The following is a 23082-nucleotide window of genomic DNA, read 5'->3' as shown; positions in this document are numbered from 1 at the left end:
CTATTATTCAAACATGACATCCATCCTTTTCTAGCATACTAATTATTTTTATTCATTTCTGGCCCATGATAGAAATCTGAAAAGCCTACTATTTGATAATACAGTCATGCACCACACGACAATGTTTTGATCAACAAGGGACTGTATATACAATCATGATCTTGTAAGATTATAATAGACCTGAAAAATTCTTATTGTCTAGTGACAATGTAGCCATTGTATATGTCATAGCACAATGCATTACTCAGAGGTGTTTATAGTGACACTGGTATACACAAACATACTGTGCTACTAGTCATATAAAATTATAGCCCATATAGTTATATATGGTATATAGCACTTGATAATAAACAACTGTGTTACTGGTTTATATATTTATTATACCATACTTTTTATCATCATTTTAGAGTATATCCCTTATTAAAAAAAAGTCAGCTGTAAAACAGCCTCAGGCAGGTCCTTAAGGAGGTATTCTAAAAGGCATTATCATCATAGGAGATGACATCCCTATGCCTGTTACTACCCCTGAAGACCTTCCAGTGAAATGAAGTGTGGAGGTAGAAGACAGTGATATTGACGATCCTGACCCTGTGTAGGCCTAGGGGTTAATGTGTGTGTTTTGCCTTAGTTCTTAACTAAAAAGTATAAAATGTAAAAAAATAGAATTAAAAAATTTTGTAAATAGAAAAAAACTTATAAAATAACATAAAAATATTTTTATACAGCTGTACAATGTGTTTTAAGCTAAGTGCTATAAAAAAAGAGTCCAAAGTTAATGAAAAATTAGTTTATAAAGTAAAAAAGTTACAGTAAGCAAAGGTTAATTTACAGTTGAAGAAAACTTTTCTTTATAAATTTAGTGTAGCCTATGTATGCAGCATTTATAAAGTCTACAGTAGTGTACGATAACGTTCTAGGTGTTCACATTTACTCCCCAGTCACTCACTGACTCACTCAGAGCAACTTCGAATCCTGCAAGCTTCATTTATGTGCCCTCCATTTAAATGGACTATACAGCTGTACCATTTTTTATCTTTTATATCATTATTTTTTACTGTACTTTTTCTAGGTTGAGATATGTTTGGATACATAAATACTTACCATTGTGTGATTATTGCCTACAATATTCAGTACAATAGCATAATGGACAGGTTTGTAGCTTAGGAGCAATAGGCTATGCCATATAGCCTATGTGTGTAGAAGGCTACCCCATCTATGTTTGTGTAAGTACACTCAATGATGTTGTTTGCACAAAATCACCTAACAACACATTTCTCAGAACATATTCCTGTCACATCATATAACTGACACATTATTGTACATATTATTTCATATGTTCAAAATATCTATTATACTTGGATCTGTTCTGATGATCAGAAATGCTGTACCATGGGGGGGGCAGTGGGGGGAAGCAACACACATAACCTAAACATTCATACCCCGATAATATGCTGAAATAAAAAAATAATAAAATAACAGATTATAAAATTAAAAAAAAAAGAAAGAAAGAAGAAATGGTGTACCTGTTGTCCCCAGAAAGTTGTCAATGGTAAACATATAAAGCATAATTTAAAAAACTACCTTATTCAAAATATTTTTGGTTTTTTTTTTCGGTCATGCAAAAAAGCAAACCCAGTCTTTCATTAATAAAGACACTTTAAAAACCTGTTTTCCATCAAGTATATAGAATTGCCAGAGCTATAAGAGGCCAAAGGTATAATAGTCCAGGTTCTATCTTCCAGTGAGTAACTAGCTACCAAGAAGAGCTTAATATCTGGTACTCACTATAAACAAAAGAACATCCCTTTGAAAATAAATTTGTAAAACTACTTGATTACTTACGCCCCTTATAGAAAGCTACCCTGTACAGATTGTCTAAACTGAAATTCATATTTCTAGGGGAGCCAAACCTCTACATGAATGATCAAACCAGACATCATAATATAAATCCATTCAGTAAATAAGAGAAAAAAAAAAGAAAAAAACACTTCATATAGTAAATATGCACAAAGCAAGTTTACAGCATACATACCGTACCTTTTGATAAGGTCTCTTAGGTGATAGGCTGGAATTGCGGCATTCACCACTGCTTTACTGGCAAATATGTGATCGATAATAGCAGAACTGTTTGCCTAAGAAAAGGGAGAAAAGTCTACCTTTGGTTATTCACTTTAGTCTATATATACTGAGTACTAGGCAGATAGTATTATACATGATGAGTAACATGCGACAGAAAACACTCTCTTCTGAGAGCTTACAATTTTAATGAAGGAGATAATTTATATAAGTTTCTAGAGAGGAGGAAAATTTTTTCTCCATTCTCAGTACCTAGCACAGTACCTGGCATTCTATGAACATCTACTAGATAAAAGAATAAGGAAACAAGTACCAAAGCAACCACATAAAAATGTAGTTTAATGCAAAGTTAGAAAATGAATGTGTAATAGGTGAGTCAGGTTTTGGTTTTCACACAAAAATAAAGACAAAATGAAGCACTACATTCGTCATATTATCCACACTCTACATTTTCATGGAAATGTAACACTTTCTCCTTCAATACTACACTAACTCAGAATTTAGAACTGTGTACATGAGTAAAAAGACCTGATACCATCATTATCACTAATGTATACAATACTTACCATGGGCTGGACCCCCTGTTAAAAACTAAGTATCATTTCTTTTTTAACCCCAATACTCTTATGAGATATATGCTATCATTATCCTCATTTTACAGAAAGTAAACCATGGTTTAGTGAACCTAAATACTTAGTAAGAGGCAGAGGCAAGGTATGAACCCTAGCAGTTTGACTTCAGAGCCTATGCTCATACCCACTTAGGAATTTTGCCTCCATAGAAGGTGATACAACAAAATGATGTTTTATCTAGAGAGGCATATATTAGGGATCCCATTAGTACACATGATGCCTTCAAATTTCACACAAATTAAAATGTGACCTCATTCTACTGAGCTTTGGACTAAGCAGATATAGTCCCAAGGGCTCAATGACAGTCAAAGCTAATTCAAGTAATTGCTCTATATTTGGATTAGCACTAAGAAAGAATACTTAGCCTCTTGACTGTTTTGGGACACCAGTAATAAAAAATGATACTGGGCCGGGTGCAGTGGCTCATGCCTGTAATCCTAGCACTCTGGGAGGCTGAGGCAGACCGATCGCTCAAGGTCAGGAGTTCAAAACCAGCTTGAGCAGGAGCGAGAAGCTGTCTCTACTAAAAATAGAAAGAAATTAATTGGCAAACTAAAAATATATATAGAAAAAAAATTAGCCAGGCATGGTGGTGCATGCCTGTAGTCCCTACTCGGGAGGCTGAGGCAGGAGGATCGCTTGAACCCAGGAGTTTGAGGTTGCTGTGAGCTAGGCTGACACCACAGCACTCTAGCCTGGGCAACAGAGTGAGACCCTGTCTCAAAAAAAAAAAAAAAAAAGAATGATACTGGTTTTACTCCCATAACAGCATTTTCTTTTACCCCAAACAAGCGTTAGGTGTACCAACTAGGCTATTAAAGTATTCATTCCATGAATTGCTACACCAGAAATCAGTGACTAGGGGATTAAAAGAAACAAAACTCTACATGTTATAATAGCCATACACTATATATTAGATGCTCAAAACAATACTTCTTGTGTAATATCAAAATACTCAATATAAAATACATGTTTAATATCTAAATTCCTAACCTCTAATATTTGAATGAACTTTTTGTCTGCTTATAAGTTAGGAATTAACTACAGTATGTTTTCAAACATATTGTTGGGCTTTAAAATTATGATGCTATTATTATCCTCTAGGCTTGAGGTTTGGTAAATAATACAGTATTTTGGAATTATTATTGATTTTGATATTAAGGTATTAAAGTATTTTTTAAACTATAAAGCATTATGTAAAGATTATCATTTAACTTAGAACATGGTTGTAAACTTTAAAATCTAATTTAAATAAGTTGCTAAACAAAAAAATCATTTTTGCTTCTTCTGGAAAATGCATTCATTCAAACATTTCATCAAGCACTTACTACATGTCAGGCCCCAGTAAGAAAGCAATGCTCACTAACACACAGTAGTAGTGGCATTTAAGGTGCCATAAATACAAAGAGAGGAGTATGGACAAAAGAAAGCAACAGGAATCCTCGACAAGAATCATCATAAACTGAATATTCTTAAATTAGGATTAAGAACCCCAAAGCAAAGCACTAATGCAGTTTACCTTCCATTCCTGAGATCTGACTGTATGTTTCAGTTTCATTCCTGAGAACATTTCCAGTAAAATGATTCCTAGGCTCCAAAGATCAACAGCTGAGGTACATTCTGTATCACTCTGCAGGCCAGCCTGGGCCAAGCAATTTTGCAGTTCTGCTTCTGGAGCCCGATACCCGTCTGTCTGAATATACTTTACATCCTAAGAAGATGAATAAATATTACAACCAATAAAAAGCTGCTCAGCTTCCATCCATCTTTTCAGTGTATTTACTTCTCCAAAAGTGCAGTAAACTACTGCCAAATTAAATGCCAAAAATTTTTAGCCCTTACTTATCATAATTCTTTGGCTCATTAACTGGGCATTTCTCAGAGGCAAGCTGTATATTTTCCATACACCTAACTCATAAAGATGTCTTCACTGGATTGTCTCTTACCTATTAGGCACTGCTGATAAATAAGGACACTCTGCAAAGAACTGATAAACTATGGATCATGGAGGATTTGCCAGAACTGTCACATGCATTCTGCTACGAAATAGAGTCCCAACACTGAAAACACCAGGAACAGTAACCTAGCACTTAACCAAATGCTCACAAAATTAAAAAAGAATTGTATATGAGTTGAGTACTTTTAATAATTCCAGAGCTCTCTTATGCTTCCTAGCTCCTCCTACCTGATCCAAACATATGTCCTTTATTCATACGGCAGCACTGAAATCCTTTTGATTTTGCTTCATCCCCAGGTATTTTAGATAGAAATGTCTCATAAGTCCCTATTAAACTATACCTGTTATTTAAAAATATTTGGTTTAGGCCCACTAGATTTTAAACCATGAGGGAAAAGAAATGGTTATTTCTTACCTGATTGCCTTCTTTGAAGCTAAGTCCAAAGTCAATGAGTTTAAAACATTCATTCTCTGCACTCCACAATATGTTACGTGGTTTGAGGTCTGCATGGACATAACCCTCATGATGAAGAAAAGCAAGGGCCTCCAGAACGTCTCTGGCACAATGCTGTATCATCCACATGGAACAACCCTGGTGACTAGAATATAAAAGCAATTCCGAAACACTGACATCCAGGAGTTCAAGCAACAGACATCGTGATGGCACATTTGGAGAGAAGTGGATTGTAAAGACTCCATACAAAGTCACTAAAAAAGAAACAAATTATAATATTTTTAAAATCAGACTCAAAGTAAGTTACTACTAAAGTAGATAACTCTGCAGTACAAATTTGGGATAGTTTAAATAAGGACAACTTTGATGAGCAAACTTCCACTGTAATTTATTTTTCCCATGAGTAAAATTTTTGGGTAACTGGGTTATTTTAATAAAATTAGACAAGCTTCAATAGCTGATTACCATTCAAAGATATTAATATGACACAATGCTACAATTTATGTCTCACCAAGTACTTAGTAGCAGGTGAAGATTCACCTTGGGTGCCAAATAAAAATGATTAAAAGTAAAAATCCAAATATTAAGTAACTCTCTTAAAAGGAATGTCACAATGCACAAAAACCAAATTGAACACTGCTTCTTAATCCAAAATAGGACTCTATAAATATTAAAAGGCAAGATTAAGACTTTCCAGATGACGTTTTAACCTAATCTTGCAGAGATTTCAACAAGTCCTTATGCAGCAAAAATTTTCCCTCTTCAATATCTAAGTTATAAGTGATATACCATTTAGCAAGCTCAAAAAATGCAAAGTAGTGTTAAGAAATTCTTCTCTAAAATGGTATTATAGAAAAGGTCATTCTTCAAATTAAGTATGGATTATACTTGCCAGGAAATCAGACATTGCTTTATTGACCAAAGCTATAACTAATGATAAACTCACTGTTGGTGTAATGACAATGAAGACTGCTTCAAAGATCAATCTTCAGTGATCACTAAATATCTTACATTCTGAATATCTGAGTCATGAAACAGTCTTTCAAGAGGGCAAAAGTATAAAGCGTTCCTAAATTTCACACTTCCATAAGGACTCCATGTAATATTGAATCGTTTTTTCCAAATTCACAATAAATATATGTCAGGTGAACTATGTGGGAGTTATTGGCATTGATGCCACAAGCCCTAGAAATAGTTTCCATTTCCCACTGGTATGCCAAGATTCAAAAATTTCCACTCAAGACATGACATCTAGCAAAGGTATGCCTCTTTTTACTATAGAAAACACTTCTCTATGCTAATAAATGCGGCATTCTCTGAAGAGACCCAAAGCAAAACTGAACTTACTGAGCATCTACTGTGTGACACTAGGAAACGCAGATCACCAACTCCATCTTACCGCAGACAGTAATAAAGTGAAAGGGGATGGGGAAAGGAAAAGGGGATTGGATCAGGTGATAAAGAGGGCCAGACCTGCTTCTCCTGCATAAAGGAGGGAAGATGGAACGCCAGGCTGACACAGTATGTGTCTGCTCTGGGACCTGGACAAGAGAAGGGAGACAGTGACAATTACCGATGTTCCTGTGACCCTGCAACTGCTCCAGCGCCGCCCTCTCTTTGCGGAAACCATACTCAGCGGCCGAGGCTGCAGCCCCGGTGGTTCCCGGCGGCAAGAACTGCTTGAGAGCGCCGGGGGGCGAGCCGGGGTTGCCGCAGCAGCGCACCCGATACACCGAGGCCGAGGAGCCGCTGCCCAGGCGGCTCTGTACCTGCCACAGCCGCCCGAAGGCCTCCAGAAACCGCGGCGGCTCCGCGCCCCAGGCGCAACCGGACCCCGCCATCGGTGTGAACTGAGGGCACTGACACCGGAGCTGACGCGACGCCCGAGGCAGGCCGGCAGGGCCCGCGGTCACATCCCCGCCCGCCGGACCAGCGGCTTCGCAGGGAGGGGCCTGCAGCCGCCTCACCGACACCGGGGACCTCAGGCCGCCATGACACCGGAAGCGGTAGCGCGCACGGGTCCCAGAAGCCGGAAATGGAGGAAAAGTCAGTCCAATAGGCTGAGGAGGCGGGCCCAGAAGGGGTGGGGCCTAGAGTTCAGTTAAATTAGCTTTGGAGACTAGGACTGAAGAGTTAAGACACGGTAAGCTTAATTGTCGAGTGTCTACGATTCCCAGTACTAACCTCTTTCGTAACGTTACCTGAAACTGAAACTAGTCCTTTTCCTTGTTGCGGCACCTCACCTCACCACTGGGAACCCAGGAAAATAAAACTCCGTCTGTAATTCTCACAGAAGGGATCACAAGGGAAATACCCCGGTTACGAAGGAGAGAGGGGTTTTACCACCACCTTCAGGCCCCCCACGGTCACTAGTAGCCGTAATTTTGGATGCCCAGGCCCTTGTTCTCCTCTTAGTCCACCATGACTGTGGCTGCCTCATCAAAGAGGCAAACGTGGATCTATTACAATTTTTTAATATTTCATTTGTTCATTCGATTATTCTATTCATTCAAAAAACATTTACTGAGTAACACATGTAGCAAACAGGCATCTCAATACACAAACTAGTGTGTATAATAAATGTAGCCTTCTTTTCAGTAATTCAACTTTTACTATTTCATTTTGATTGGATGGTAGAAACTTAGTCTCCGACAATTTGCCCCCATCCCCTTTTCCTCAGGTTTTTGTCCAAATTCCCAGCCAGGTAGGGTGGCTTATGTAGTGCATAGTGGAGAGATTGAGAAGCCATCTGCTTTGATCATCACCTTGTCTGATTGCCACTGAAATGTGCCTTATTTCTTCTGTCTGCATGGCCCTTTCAAAGGTCTGTAATAGGGAAAGCTGTGTGCACTATTTCAAACAAGCGTTTTCTCTAAGTCTGAAGTCCACACCGATCTTTTGAGATAATTTTCTTTTGGCTTACAAAAATCAAGTCAAGACTTACAGGCTTTTGTGATTGTGCAGCCACATGGCTCCTTTAGGCAATAAGGACAGCCATCTATCTGCTTGTATAAAGGGAGAACAAACTGGGGAAACTGAGGAGTGAGAAGGGAAGTGGAGAACACAACTACTTTAGGTCCTGAATAGATGGAAGAGATGAAATAGAAATGAACTTTGATTTCAAGGAACTTGGAGTTGGTAGAATGACTTAGACATGTGTAATATTATGATCCAAGGCATAAAGGTAAAAGTGTTCTAAAGGAGGGCAAGTAAGGTGCTAGAAATGCTCAGAGAAACTCTGAGCAACTCTTGTTACAAAAATGTGAGTAAAACAAAGCATTTTGTTTTTGTCTGGCATGTTGAAATAGAGTGTATTGTAATTAGAAAGGGTAAATGCTGAACTTTAAGAAATTGGCTAGATCCTCCTTATAAAAATATCCATTGTTAGAATACATATAAACCCTTCTCCTGAACACTAGAAATAAAAAATTACCAGTCTGAAAATATTTCTCAGTACAGTTTTATTTCTTTAGGACTTTTTTATTTCTTTAGAACTTTTCCAAGTTCTTTTCTTATAGTATAATGCCTTCTCATTGCTCCAATGGCTAATTAACAAGGTAAAGGTACTAAATTATAGAACTGAGCCATATTCAAAAGTGGTACTGTATAATCTGAAATAGATATACCTTAGAATATCTTTGACAGAAGGGGTGGCCCATATTTACATTGTTTAGCTCTTGAACATCCAAATCCTTCAAGCATGAAAGTAATTACTCTCTGTGGTAACCTATCTCCAAAATGGTCCCCAGTGATCCTTGTCTCCTAGTACTTATGCCCTTCCATAGTTCCATCTCATGTTGAGTAGGGATGACCTGTGTAGCCAAGAAGATAATGTAGAAGTAATGGTGTGTGGCTTCCTACATCATAAAAGACTCTGTAGCTTCCATCTTGCTATCTCTTTGATCACTTACCTTGGAGGAAGTTACCTGTCTTGTCATGAAGACCCTCAAGTAGCCCAATGGAGATGTCTACATGGTGAGGAACTGAGGCCTTCTGCCAACAGCCATTTTTAGTGAGCCACGTTGGAAGTAGATCTTCCAGAACTAGTCAAGCCTTCAGAATGACTGAAATCTTGCTTGCAAACTCAGGAGAGACCCCTAGCTAGGACCATACAGCTAAGCCAGTTGTGAATTCAGTCCCACAGAAATTATATGTGGTGATAAATGTTTATTGTTGTTTTAAGTTGCTATTTTGGAGTAATTTGTTATGTAGCAATAAATATGCAATAGGAAGGAATAATTAATGTCCACAACATTACATGTCCACAGCACAACATGTCCACTTAACATTATCACAAAATTGCTTTGCAGTTGTATACATTCATGTTCTAATCAGCAATCAAAAACTGTATGATTTACCATATCCATACCAATATAAAGCATTGTTATTTTAAAATTATATTTTTTAATTTTATAAGCAAAATGATACTTTGATATGGTTTTAAATTTATGTGGTTATTAGTAGGGTATACTTTTTTTTATACTTTCAATTATTTAGTAACTTTTCAAGACTTTTAATACAAAATATTTATATTTTTATTTTCACTTCTGTAAATTTTCTTGCAAGACGACTGGTAGATTTCCTTTTTCTCTTTAGTTTCCCTCACTCCTTTTGTCTTTCTCCTTAGATTTTCTTCTTTCTATTAGGCTGCTATAGGCCAGGGAATACCAGAGACTCACTTGGAATTGCAGTTTCTAAGTGGATAAAATCTACGGCCCCTCCCTAATCCTCCTTTCTTCTCTCTTGAGCAGTATCTCTTTGCAGTGGTTATAGTAAACTTTGGCCACCTGAGGCTCCCTGAGGATTTTTATAATAGAATCCATTTTTTCCTGGTGCTGAAAATGTCTATTGCAAGAGTCTTTGTTTTGGCTTTCATTCAGGTGGATCAGTCAGTGGTCTGTCACAACATTTCTCCTCTTTTCAATTCCCACATCAATGTCAGCTGCAACTTTGGAAAGAGTCTGAGCCAGGTCCTTTGGCGCTTTCCCTGTAAGTCTAGACACCAAGTCCTGGCTTAGAGTGAGACTAGATTTCATTTCCAGCTCTACCATTTACTGTGTAAGTGAATTAATAAAACTCTTTTGGCCCTGGTTTCCTTGGCTAGTTTTTATGTGGGATAAAATATTAGTTATAATTAGATAAAATAACAAAAGTAGTCTCATGAAAGACCTGCCTTACTGTGAGTTCTTAGTAAGATTTGCTCCTTTTGCCTATTTCTATAATTCTATGGTTGGACTTAGAGAGCCCATTAGAACAGAATAGAACCTGCTCATCATTACTCCTCCTTAGTAGTGAAGATATTACAGATGATTAATTGTGTTCCCTGCCACAACTTCTATTTCTTCCAGATGTTCTGTTCTCCTTGTGGTATCTGAGGGACCCAGATCACATTTCCTTTCCTGTCCAGGTTATTGCCTTTCATATGGAGAAGGATAACATGTGGTGTAGGAGATTCATCCTGCAGGCCCTTTTGGGATAGAATGGGCTGGCTATGACAGGGAATTCCATCATCTCCAGATGTTTGATTTTGAAATATGAATGGTCTGAAAGCTGCTGGTGACTCACGAGATCTGAGAGGATTTTGAAATATATAGTGCATTGGTTCCCTCTCTTGTTACACTGGAGAAATTATAGTCTCTGAGGACCTAATGCCAAGTTACAAATACCTGCAGAAATATTCTCCTAAACTCAGAGTAAAATGGGGATAGGTAGTCTTTTTATTTTCTGGCTGAGAAGGGGTGGCTAAAAAGGACAATTGACTTACCTACTCAGTCTGATACTGGATCTGATCCCAGGACCTTTCCTTGGCCAAATGTCACAAGAGAACTAGGTAGGTCACTTGAAGCAAAAGCTGTAGCATCAGAGCCTAAGGAGGGATGGAGTGACTTGGGAGAAAAAGACTAATCTGTGATCAGAAAGGAGACATTGTTTTGAGAAAAGAAGGAAGCTAAACTTATAGAGCACTTATTGTGAAATATTATATCTTGAGGGTCCCTTGATAAACAGCAGGTCTTTGTAAACACTGTACAAAATTATTGTTCCCTATCTATAACCCTATATTACCCTTTGCAGTTATTGTCTCAGAAGAAGCACAGCACAACTTAACAAAGAAGTCTTTTTTTTGGGGGGGGGACACAAAACAATAATATATTTCTTTTTAAATTTTTTTTATTTTATTATTTTTTTATTTTAGCATATTATGGGGGTATAAGTGTTAAGGTTACATATATTGCCCATGCCCTCCTCCCCCCTCAAGTAAGAGCTTCAATCGTGTCCATCCCCCAAATGTTGCATATCTTACTCGTTGTGGTTGTATATACCTATCCCCTCCTCCCCCCTCCCACCCTCCGACACCCAATAAATGTTACTCCTATATGTCCACTTAGGTGTTGATCTGTTAATACCAATTTGCTGGTGACTACATGTTGTGCTTGTTTTTCCATTCTTGAAATACTTCACTTAGTAGAATGGGTTCCAGCTGTATCTGGGAATATACAAGAAGTGCTATATCACCATTGTAAAAGAAGTCTTTTTCTTCAAACTACTTTGGGATCAAAAGCCCAAAAGAATAAATTGAAGAGATAAGAAAGGGAAAAAAAAAGCAACTCAGCTTGCGTGTGGTTAGTTATGCCTTTTCCAACTCTCATTTCTGTTAGGTTAAAACAAGGTAATACACAAGGAATGAGTTTGAAAGCTGTAAACATGGTATTATTATTATTATTTTCCTGTAGAGACAAAGCAATAGAAGTGAAGAAGTCACAAACAGATCATATAGGTCTCTAATTATCTCTTATCTGAAACGTAAGTGCCTAGTAATGTAGGTAGTTCTAATAGGAGAAAGACTTATTCCACAAGCTACTAATTAAAATCAATATGGCCTTGATCTTGTTAGCCCAGAGAGATTGAAGATTCTAGGGAGAGGATTGTGAGACCCCAAATCCAGAAAGGTAGAAAAGACCAGTAGCTTGTAACCATTTATTCATTTATTTACTCATTTGTTATTTCAATAAATATTTATAAAGAACTACTAGGATTTCCTGGGTAAAGAATTTATAGTCTAGTTGGGGAGACAAGATTAAGGAATATAACACAGGTGCAGGACTTTACTTAGAGCAAAGGAGAAAGCTCATCATTTGAGTTTGGAGAGAGTTATGAGAGGATGATGTGGGAGTATGATTTGATGAACTGAAAAATGTTGGATGACTCCAAGCTTTTCCATTACAGTGGCATGATAGCATCACCAGAAGAGGAAAGGGAGAAGACGTGGGGGTTGAAAAAGAGAATAACTTCAGTGAGAAGTATGTTGGAGAAGACAGTTTAAATTGTACAGCATATGTCTATATTGAAGCTTGATTTGAGATAGGCTCTCAGACAATGTTAAGTAGGCAGTTCTGCACTTGATACACTGTGGGGAAGAGCCTGGGGTAGGGAGGGGATATGTCTCAATATCACTCTTGTCCACTGGCTGTAGGAACTTTTTGTCCTGGGAATTTTGACTGGGGAATGTCAAATCAGCATTTTATCAGTCTCCCAAATTTAATATGTTTAATATAATAAAACTATACTCCTGATCTTCCTCCCCAGCTTGCTTTCTCCACAGCCTTCCTCAGCTCAGTGAATGGAAGCTCTATCCTTCCAGATACTCGGCCAAAAACCCTGGAGTCATTCTTGACTCTTTTCTTTCTCACATCTTCAAGATATACTCAGACTCCAACAAGATTTCGTTTTATTTTTAATACCACCTCCCAGCAACTAGCCTGTTCTAAGCCTGCATAGCCTCTGCCCAGATGGTTGAAATAACCTCCCAAGTGGTCTCCTGGCTTTTACTCCTGCCCTCCCATCCCACAGTCTATTCTCAACACTGTAGCCAGAGTGATCTAGATAGAGCAGAAGGCAGGCCAGGTCATGCCTTTGCTCCAATCCCTCCATGTCACCTAAGTTAAAGTCAAAATTCATAAAATGGACCATGAAGCTCCAAGATTTAGATCCCTCTACCTCCCCGACTTCATGTCCTCCCACTGTCCCCACATCCACTCTGGTCTTGACAAACCAGCCTCCTGATTGTTCCTCAAACACATCAAGCAGCTCCTTTTCTTAAGGAGGAAACCTGCTGCTTCCTCTGCCTAGAACAGTCTTTCCTCGGGTATTTACATGGCTCATTTTTTATTTCTTTCAAGTTTCTGCCCAGATGTCATTGATTGGTGAAACTCTTCAAGACCATATTTATATAACTTAGCAACCCCCTACTTACTGCTAAGGCATCCCCTGCACCTCTTACTTAGCTTTCATTTTTCTCCATACCACTTTAGACATAGTATATATTTTATTATTTTTAATTAGATTGTCATTTCTAAAATGAGGACAAGTTTGATTTTGATCTGTTTGTCACTGCATTTTCAGTGCCAAGAGTAGTGTCTAGAACATACTGGGCACAGTGTTTATTGAATGGTTGTCTATGTTTTAGGTAGCAGCTGAGGCCTGTGAAGGAAGAAGGCACAACACCAAATGGGAACACAAAGAAACCAGAAGATGGATTTTAACAGAAGGCATTATGTCTTAAGGAGGAAAGACAAATGGAAAGAGAATTGAGGAGGGAAAAGAACAGAGAAGCTGAGGTGAGCAAAGTCCACCTTCCTTTGGTCAATGGGCCAAAGGTGCTTGACCCATTGCTGGGGTCACATGAGAACATGTAAGGACCTCAGAGAAAGGTTCAGTGTGCTTATGAGTCAGGATCAATATTTGGAGTTTTATTTATTTCATTTCCTCCCACTACCCTCTGATTGAAGTGAGAATTTCCTACACAAGTGAGACACGTGTGACAGTGTAGCTGGAGGTTGATTTGCTACTGATTTGCTATATTACTGTTTTGCTATATTACTGATTTGCTATATTACTGTTCCCCAGATCATGCAGAAGCATCTGTAACATATGAAGGGAGGGGTGTGTGTGTATGAAGGGAAGACCCAGGCCCATGGCCGATCCACTGTAGAACCCTGGGACCTTAGTCTTCTCCTAGGCAAGGAAGCCTTCAACTGTTTTTTTTCTAATCTTCAACCCTGGACCAAGATTGTTTTGCATTGGAGGATACTTACTATACGATGAAAGTTGGGAAGGAAGAGAGGCAAAGGTAAGAGGAGGCAGAAGAAAAGTAGACTAGGCAGAGTAGAACATTTATTCCAACATCTTCCTTTCTCCCTTTCTCTCCCAGCACCAACTAATTGCTTAGGAAAGCCACTTTCATAGGTGGTGACTTCTGAGTATGTGGAATTCTCAACCACTTAGCTCTGTTCTCCCCCTTCTGGTGAGAGTGTTAATAAACAGTAAGAACCCAGAAATTACAGGATTAGTTATAGATAGCTAAGAATTGTTTGTACATGCAAAGGCTTTGTGTTTATTCCTGATTCTGAAATAATAGAAATCACAAAAGAAATATATAAACTCACATTATTTTAAATCATCACTTGTTACTATTTTATTGATGTCACAAAATAACTGCATTGATTATAAATTTGCACTAAGAGCTACATTATTCATTCAAATGCCAACAGTTTTTCCTTTGAAAATTTTATTTGTTACTTATGAATTATTTTTCTGGTTCTTAAAACCTGAAAAGTTTCCATTAAATCCTTTTTATTTAATAGGTTCATGTGTGATACTAAGCTAAATTACTATATTATATTATAATATCATACTGTATATTTTGATACTGTGGTTTCTATGTGAAGTCTTCTGATTTCTTTTATTTTTTATAGACTTAGGGCATACAAGTTCAGTTTTGTTACATGTATATATTGTATAATGGTGAGGTCTGCGCTTTTAGTGTGTTTATCACCTGCATGGTGTACTTTGTACCCAGTAGGTAATTTTTCCTCTCTCATCCCCCTCCCAACCTCCCACCTTTGGAGTTTCTAATATATGTTTTTCTACTCTATACAATGATACATACCTATAGCTTAGCTCCCACTTATAATTGAGAACGTTCAGTATTTGGTTTTCTGTTCCTGGGTTACTTCACTTAGGATATTGGCCTCCAGTTCCATCCAGGTTACTACAAAAGACACTATTTCATTCTTTTTGATGGCTGAGTAGTATCCCATGGGGTACTTTTAGGAGAAGACTAAGGTCCCAAGGCTCTACAGTGGATTGGCCATGGGCCTGGGTCCTCCCTTCATACACACACACACACACACACACACACACACCTCCCTTCATATGTTATAGATGTATGTATTTAATGTATGTGTGTGTATATATATACATATATTATATATATATACACATATATATCACATTTTCTTTATCCATTCATCAATTGAGGGACACATGTTAATTTCATATCTTTGCTATTGTGAATTGTGCTACAACAAATGTATGAGTGCAGATATCTTTTTGATATAATACTTTCTTTTTGTTTAAGTATATACTCAGTAGTGGGATTGCAGGATTGAACAGTAGATCTACTTGTAGTTCTTCGATAAATCTTCATACTATTTTCCACAGAGATTGTACTAATTTACATTCCCACCAACAATGTATAAAGCATTCCCTTTTCACTGCATCTGCACCAACATCTGTTGTTTTATGCCTTTTTAATAATGGCCATTCTGACAGAGGTAAGGTGGTATCTTATTGTAGTTTTAATTTGCATTTCTCTGATGATTAGTGATATTGAGCATGTTTTCATATGTTTGTTGGGCTTTTTTTTTTTTTTTTTGAGACAGAGTCTCACTTTTTTGCCTAGGCTAGAGTGAGTGCCGTGGCGTCAGCCTAGCTCACAGCAACCTCAAACTCCTGGGCTCAAGCGATCCTCCTGCCTCAGCCTCCCGAGTAGCTGGGACTACAGGCATGTGCCACCATGCCCGGCTAATTTTTATATATATATATTAGTTGGCCAATTAATTTCTTTCTATTTTTTTATAGTAGAGACAGGGTCTTGCTCAGGCTGGTTTTGAACTCCTGACCTTAAGCAATCTGCCCGCCTCAGCCTCCCAGAATGCTAGGATTACAAGCGTGAGCCACCGCGCCCAGCTTGTTGGGCTTTTTTATATCTTCTTTTGAAAAATGTCTGTTCATGTCATTTGCACACTTTTTTTTTCATGTCAGTACTTTTAATGTTGTATACATCAAATTACAGTAAAAAGACAACTATAAACAAGATGCAGCCCCTCTATTTTCACAAACAGCACAGTGCATTACAGTAAACCGAGTTTATATTCCACCATCAAGTGTGGTTCTCCCATTATTTCACTTTGTGATGGATCATTAAGAATATCCTCAAATCCAATAGTCTCATCGTTACCCCTCAGAATATCCAGTGAAAGGTTTGAGCTCGGAAGAAATGGAAGACGCTGAACCTGCTACAGTGCCTTGAATTCCATCTGTAATTTCAGTGGAGCAAATAGACCTTGTATGTTTCTCAGCGTGGAAAAATTCATTTTATCTTGGTTGAGCTGGAAATTTTTTTCTGATAATTCAAGAGGATGACTAGGCAAAAGTTCATTTTTCACACAGGAAAAACCTTTCCGAAGAAGATCGTGACTTTCAAAAGGTCCACTTGCTGAAAGTTCAGTAACTGGAATACTGTCCTTTAGCTGAGATCCAAGTCCTCTGGCATTCATCTTCAGACGCTCTGCAAACAGCTCCTCAGCCCAGTTACCGTCTGCACACTTTTTAATGGGGTTATTTGATTTTTTTCTTGCAGAATTTGGATTCCTTATAGATTCTGCATATTAGTCCTTTGTCAGAGGCATAATTTGAAAATATTTTCTTCCATTCTGTAGGTTGTGTATTTACTCCGTTGATTATTTTTATTTTGCTGGGCAGGAGATTTTTAGTTTAGTTAAGTCCTATTTGTTTATCTTTATTTTTGTTACATTTGCTTTTGGGGTCTTACTCATAAATTCTTTGCATAGGCCAATGTCTAGAAGAGGTTTTCTAGAGGTTTTCTTCTACAGTTTTTAAAGTTTCAGGTCTTACACTTAAGTTCTATAATCCATCTTGAGCTAATTTTTGTATATGGTGAGAGAGAGGGCTCCGGTTTCATTCTTGTGTATGTGGCTATCCAATTTTCCCAGTACCATCTATTAAATAAAGTATCCTTTCCCCATTGTATGTTTTTGTCTGCTTTGTCAAAGATCTGTTTGTTGTAGGTATATGGGCTTTATTTCTGGGTTCTCTGTTCTGTTCCATGGGTCAATGTGTCTACTTTTATGCAAGTATCATGCTTTTTTGGTTACTATAGCCTTGTATAATAATATAATTTGAACTCGGTAATGTGATGGTTCCAGTTTTGTTAGCTTAGAATTGCTTTGGCTATTGGGGTTCTTTTTTGTTTCCATATGAATTGTTTTTTCTAATTCTGTAAAAAATGATGTTAGTATTTTGGTAGGGTTTGCATTGACTCTATAGATTGCTTCGGGCAGTTTGGGCATATTAGCAATATTGAGACTTCCAATCCATAAGCATGGGATGTTTTTCCATTTGTTTGTGTCATCTGTAGTTTCTGTCATCAGTGTTGTATAGTTCCCCTTGTAGAGATCTTTTATATCCTTGGTTAAATATATTCCTAGGTATTTTATTGATTTTTTGCAGCTATTATAAATGGGATGAAGTTCTTGATTTGGTTCTCAGCTTGGTTTTTACTGGCATATAGAAATGCTACTGATTTGTGTATGTTGATTTTGTAACCTGAGATGTTACTGAATTCATATTTCAAATCAAGGCATTGTTGTGGCCCGTTTACAGGATGGAGGATGAACACAGAACACAAAACACAAACGCAGAACACAAAGAGAAATGTGGACATATGTACAAACGGTTGACTTGAGTAATCATACACCGGGTCAGTTTTATTTTTATACTCTAAAAAATTAAAGTTAGTTCCTTGTACATAACCACCCAGGCATTGCAGCAATGGCCATAAATTCCAGAATATGTAGCCTTAGGGAAGCAGATATCCCCTGGCTCAAGGTTTCCAGGTGGTTGCTCTAGGCGCTAGGCATAGATCATGGACTGAGATTAGCAAGGATGGGCAAGGCAAGTCACAGGGGGCATTTCTCATCCCCAGCTTTTCTTAGGGTGATCCCTTAAGATCTTTGGCTGAACCCCAGTGGCTGTGCCTGGCTTAGGTCTCCCCTCCCTTGAGGGGTCTTACCCGTCATTGACTAACCAGCCATCTTATGGGGTGTACGCAGCAATCACAGGAACAATGTGTTTATCGTGTGGCCTCCAGACCCCCAATGCCGTGGGGCTGGGTAGCTCTTGCTTACTTGCAACTCAGGTCCTTTGTTATGCCTCTGGGCAACATCTTGTTTTTTATTATGCCTCAAGGCAACAGAGGCCTTGTACGGAACATATTACTTTTAAATGCTCTGGGCAGAGCACGTACATTACTAAATTTAATTCTTAAATTAGGAAAATATATGTCAGTCCCCTACAAGGCATCTTTTGGAGGAGTCTTGAGAGTTTTCTAGGTATAAGATCATATCATCAGCAAACAGAGATAATTTGACTTCCTCCTTTCAAATTTGGATGTGTTTTATTTCTTTCTCTTGCCTGATTGCTCTGGCTAGGACTTCTAGTAATATGTTGAATAAGAGTGATGAAAATGGGCATTCTTGTCTTGTTCCAGTTCTTAGGGAGAATGCTTTCAACTTTTCCCCATTAAGTATGATGTGGGCTGTGGGCTTGTCATATGTGGCTTTCATTCTTTTGAGATATGTTCTTTCTGTGCCTAGTTTGTGAGAGTTTTTAATCATGAAGGGATGCTGGATTTTATTAAATGCTTTTTTTGCATCTATTGAAATGATCATATGGTTTTTGTTTTTATTTCTGTTTATGTGGTGAATCACATTTACTGACTTGTGTATGTTGAACCATTCTTGTATCCCTGCAGTCAAACCCACTTGATCATGGTATATCATCTTTTTGATGTGCTGTTGGATTTGGTTTGCTAGTATTTTGTTGAGGATTTTTGCATGTATGTTCATCAGGGATATTGGTCTGTAGTTTTCTTTTTTGTTACATCCTTTCCTCATTTTGGTATCAGGATGATGCTGGCTGGCTTCATAGAATAAATTAGGAAAGATTCCCTCCATATGAATCTTTTAGAAAAGTTTCAGTAAGATTGGTACCAGTTCTTCTTTGTATGTCTGGTAGAATTCAGCAGCTGTGAACTAATTTGGTCCTGGTCCAGGGCTTTTTTTTTTTTTTTCCTTTGGTTGTTTGGAGATATTTTATTACTGATTCAATTCACTGCTCATTATTGATCTGTCACAATTTCTATTTCTTCCTGATTAAAGCTTGGGAGGTTGTATGTTTCCAAAAGTTTATTCATTCCTTCTAGGTTTTCTACTTTGTGGGCATAGGGATGTTCACAGTAGTCTTGAATGATCTTTTGTATTTCTGTGGTATGAGTTGTAATGTTTCCTTTTTCATTTCTGTTTGAGCTTATTTGAAACTCCTTTCTTTTATTCTTGGTTAATCTAACTAGCAGTCTATCAATTTTATTTATCTTTTCAAAGAACCCACTGTTCATTTTGTTGATCCTTTGTATTATTTTTTTGGTCTCAATTTTGTTTAGTTCTTCTCTAATCTTTGTTATTTTATTTCTTCTGCTAGCTTTGGGTTTGACCCCCAAAGGGGATCAGATGACAGTTCCAAGGCCACTAGGGCAAGCTTAGTTTCCAGGGAGAGGCAGAGGCACCTCCACTCTACCTTTGGCAGAGGTACCAAAGAACCTGGGGCCTGTAGGTAGTCTTGGAATCCACAGCGTCTGGCCAGCAGCCGGACAAATCAGCTAGGCCAGTCTCAAGCAGTCTGCATTCAGATCTTGAAGCTGCCCTAGGCCACTAGCCTCCCTGCCTTGAATTGAGAGGTGCCCTACTCATGCTTCCTCTCTGTTATATTCTCATATTCTTTCCCAGATGATCTATTCAAAGTATGGGTATCTAATCAATATTTTGGTTTTTCTCCAAGGAAGAGGCATGTGTTACCTGCCCCTAGTCAGCCATCTTGCCTTGTTCTTTGATACTATATCTTTTAATAGATTTTTATATTGTGTGTATTCTTTTAGAGAGGGATGGACACAGAGAGGTAGTTGGCAGTTTGTATTTTTGATTGTGCTGAAGCTGAATTATAACATAGGAAGTATTGGTAAGATTTTGGCAAAGAAACAAAATTGGTGTGCAGTGGAAAAGATAGATTTGTATTTTACCTACACCACATCCTAGTCCTAATGTGGAATAGCAACAGCATTTTTTAAAATCCTTTAATGTGTAAGGCTAAGCAAAGGACAAGGAGAATTTTTCCCTTTCCCTGAAAGAAATCTTGTTCCTCTGTTACTACAGCTTTCAGCCATCTTTCCAAGTGGGGGCAGGACAATTCCAAGGTCTGAACTTCAGTTCTTAGCATAGTGTGTTAACAGACATGCCCTCAGTTTCCTGGCCCATCAGGACCCCAGTAAACTTTTCTATTGCCCAGCAGGCTGGATTGTAGCCACCCTCCAACAAGGTCTAAACCTTAGCCTTGTGTGATGGGTACACTTTTCCAGATTCTTTGTTTTCTCCATGGATACTCGCTCCCTTAACCTTATAGATGGAACTACTTCCTGTATTTATCACTTTTGTTTAACCACCTTTTACTACTTATTAATTCTTTTTTTTTTTAAGGACACCTCTACCTCTTCTTAGTATATTAATTCTTTATATTAAATTTTTCCTGCTCAAATTATTGGTGTGGTTTTTGACTCCTAACTAGACTTTCATTGAAACATAAGATATGAAGGAGGCTAATTACCTTTGAGATAAGCCTTTCTCAATCTTCTTACCCTAGAAGAACTCTTGAAATAATTTTCAGGTCTCAAAGAAATCCTAAATTAAAATTATTAAATCTATGGCTTATATTATCAGTAAGTTGTAGATTATAATGGTCAATATTCAGTAAAGAATGCTGGTTTTCTATAGTTGTTTATTTTGATCAACTTTGTAGTGTACTTTTTGTGTGGTTCTCCTTCCTTCCAAAGGTTAACTCTAATCAAGTCATTCATATAGGCAGAGAAAAATTCAGCTTTTCCTTTCTTTAAGTGTTCTTGGCATTTTTACCTATTCAAGTGGGCTAAAAGTCTTACAATAAATTTTTACTATGTAAGATGCTAATGAGGTATATTATGTGGAATATTTCAAGGGCAAGAATAATTTTCCCACTTAGAAACTAATAACTACTTTATAGCCAAAAAAGTAGTTAAGCTTAGCTTACATGTCTTAAAATTAATCTCTCTCTTCTTTTTATAAATTTTAAAAATTTGTAAGGAAGACAATAAATTTTTGTTAAATAACTCACTTAAACCAAAATGGAGTGTGATTTTACTTATGGTAGGCTTGGTTGATTTAGTTTACATAAAGGCTGTACTTTTATTTTATAATGTTATTCATAACATGAAATTTTATTAACATTTATTGAATAGTTAAGCTATTAAAACCATAAGAAAGAGCAATATGAATAAAAATCTAGTTTAATATACAATTTTATACAAGACAAAGAAAACAGTTTTTCTTACTGAGTGACATAATCAGGCTTAAATACAAGCTTAGTAGTTACAAAATTATTATATACATGTATTGGTTTCTTGCAATAAAGTGTGATTTTGAAAATAAATTTGAAGAACACAATTTACTTCCTTAATATAAAACCTATGCTTGTTTTTTGCTGCACAATTATTTAATTCTAAGTTGAACTTAAGATAGGCCTGCGTAGATTTCATTTTCAAATAAAATGAAACAATTTCTGTCCTTGCTTTTGATGCTTCCTATGCAATAAAAAAATGTTCTTACCATGTTAAGTAGTTATTAGGTTATTAAGTATGAAATGTCTGATTTCCTTAAGTACTAAGTTTGACAGTTGATATCTCTGACATTTCACTTATTGTGAAGATACATCCTCAGTCTATCAAACACACGTTTTAGCTTATGATTATCTTTCAAATCTTTTTTTTTTTTTTTTTTTTGAGACAGAGTCTCACTTTGTTGCCCAGGCTAGAGTGAGTGCCGTGGCATCAGCCTAGCTCACAGCAACCTCAATCTCCTGGGCTCAAGCGATCCTACTGCCTCAGCCTCCTGAGTAGCTGGGACTACAGGCATGCACCATCATGCCCGGCTAATTTTTGTATATATATATATTTAATTGGTCATTTAATTTCTCTCTATTTTTAGTAGAGATGGGGTCTAGAGATGAGGTCTTGCTCTTGCTCAGGATGGTTTTGAACTCTTGACCTTGAGCAGTCCACCCGCCTTGGCCTCCCAGAGTGCTAGAATTACAGGCGTGAGCCACCATGCCCAGCTCAAATCTTTTATTAGAGCAATTTTTGTGGAACAATTGATAAGTAAAAAATTCATGTCATTTTCTAATATAAGTTCTGTCATGGAACCAGTGCAGCACAGACATCTCAAAGTATCAACGAAGTGTTTGGGAAGAATGTGGCTAATGAATGCACAGTATGTCGATGGTTTGAGACATTCCATTCTGGTGATTTTAATCTTGAAAATGAGCCATTTGGGCAACCTGAGACCAAGGTGGATAACGATAAGCCGAAAGCTGTAGTGGAAGCAAAACCATATCAACCTACACATGAATTAATAGCAAGGTTTGAAGTTACTATTCCAACAATTTTCAACCATTTGAAACAAATGGGCAAGGTAAAGAATCTGGATAGATGGGTACTGCATGAATTAAATGAGCGTCAGCAGAGAAATCGTCTTGAAGCTTGCCTTTGTCTATGTCACGTCATAAAGATGAACGATTTCTACATGGTATTGTTATATGTGATGAAAAGTGGATTCTTTTTGACAATCGCAAGCATTCACCACAATGGTTGGATGAAGATTAAGTGCCAAAACACAGTCCAAAATGGAATATTCATCAAAAAAACTAATGATGTCTGGTAGTCCAGTGCTAGTGTCATCCACATA

General features: G+C 37.5%; 2 protein-coding genes and 1 pseudogene across 2 annotated transcripts in view; all 3 read right to left on the bottom strand.

The window, feature by feature from the left end:
* Positions 1–7125, bottom strand: part of UHMK1 (U2AF homology motif kinase 1) — a 32363-nt gene extending 25238 nt beyond the window's left edge. Inside the window, exons 1-4 of the mRNA XM_012768636.3 lie at positions 6693–7125; positions 5081–5373; positions 4228–4419; positions 2038–2132 (exon numbers count right to left, since the gene is read on the bottom strand). Coding sequence (XP_012624090.1) covers positions 2038–2132; positions 4228–4419; positions 5081–5373; positions 6693–6960 — 848 coding nt within the window. The 5' untranslated portion in view covers positions 6961–7125. The remainder of the gene's footprint in view (positions 1–2037; positions 2133–4227; positions 4420–5080; positions 5374–6692) is intronic.
* Positions 1–23082, bottom strand: part of UAP1 (UDP-N-acetylglucosamine pyrophosphorylase 1) — a 246640-nt gene that overhangs the window by 94434 nt on the left and 129124 nt on the right. The window lies entirely within an intron of this gene.
* LOC105873591 (proteasome maturation protein pseudogene) lies at positions 16206–16773 on the bottom strand (annotated as a pseudogene).

Source organism: Microcebus murinus, chromosome 2, assembly GCF_040939455.1.
Source record: "Microcebus murinus isolate Inina chromosome 2, M.murinus_Inina_mat1.0, whole genome shotgun sequence".
NCBI classification, from domain to species: domain Eukaryota; kingdom Metazoa; phylum Chordata; class Mammalia; order Primates; family Cheirogaleidae; genus Microcebus; species Microcebus murinus.
Note: the sequence above shows the minus strand (reverse complement) of the source record. Positions and strands in the feature narration are given on the sequence as shown.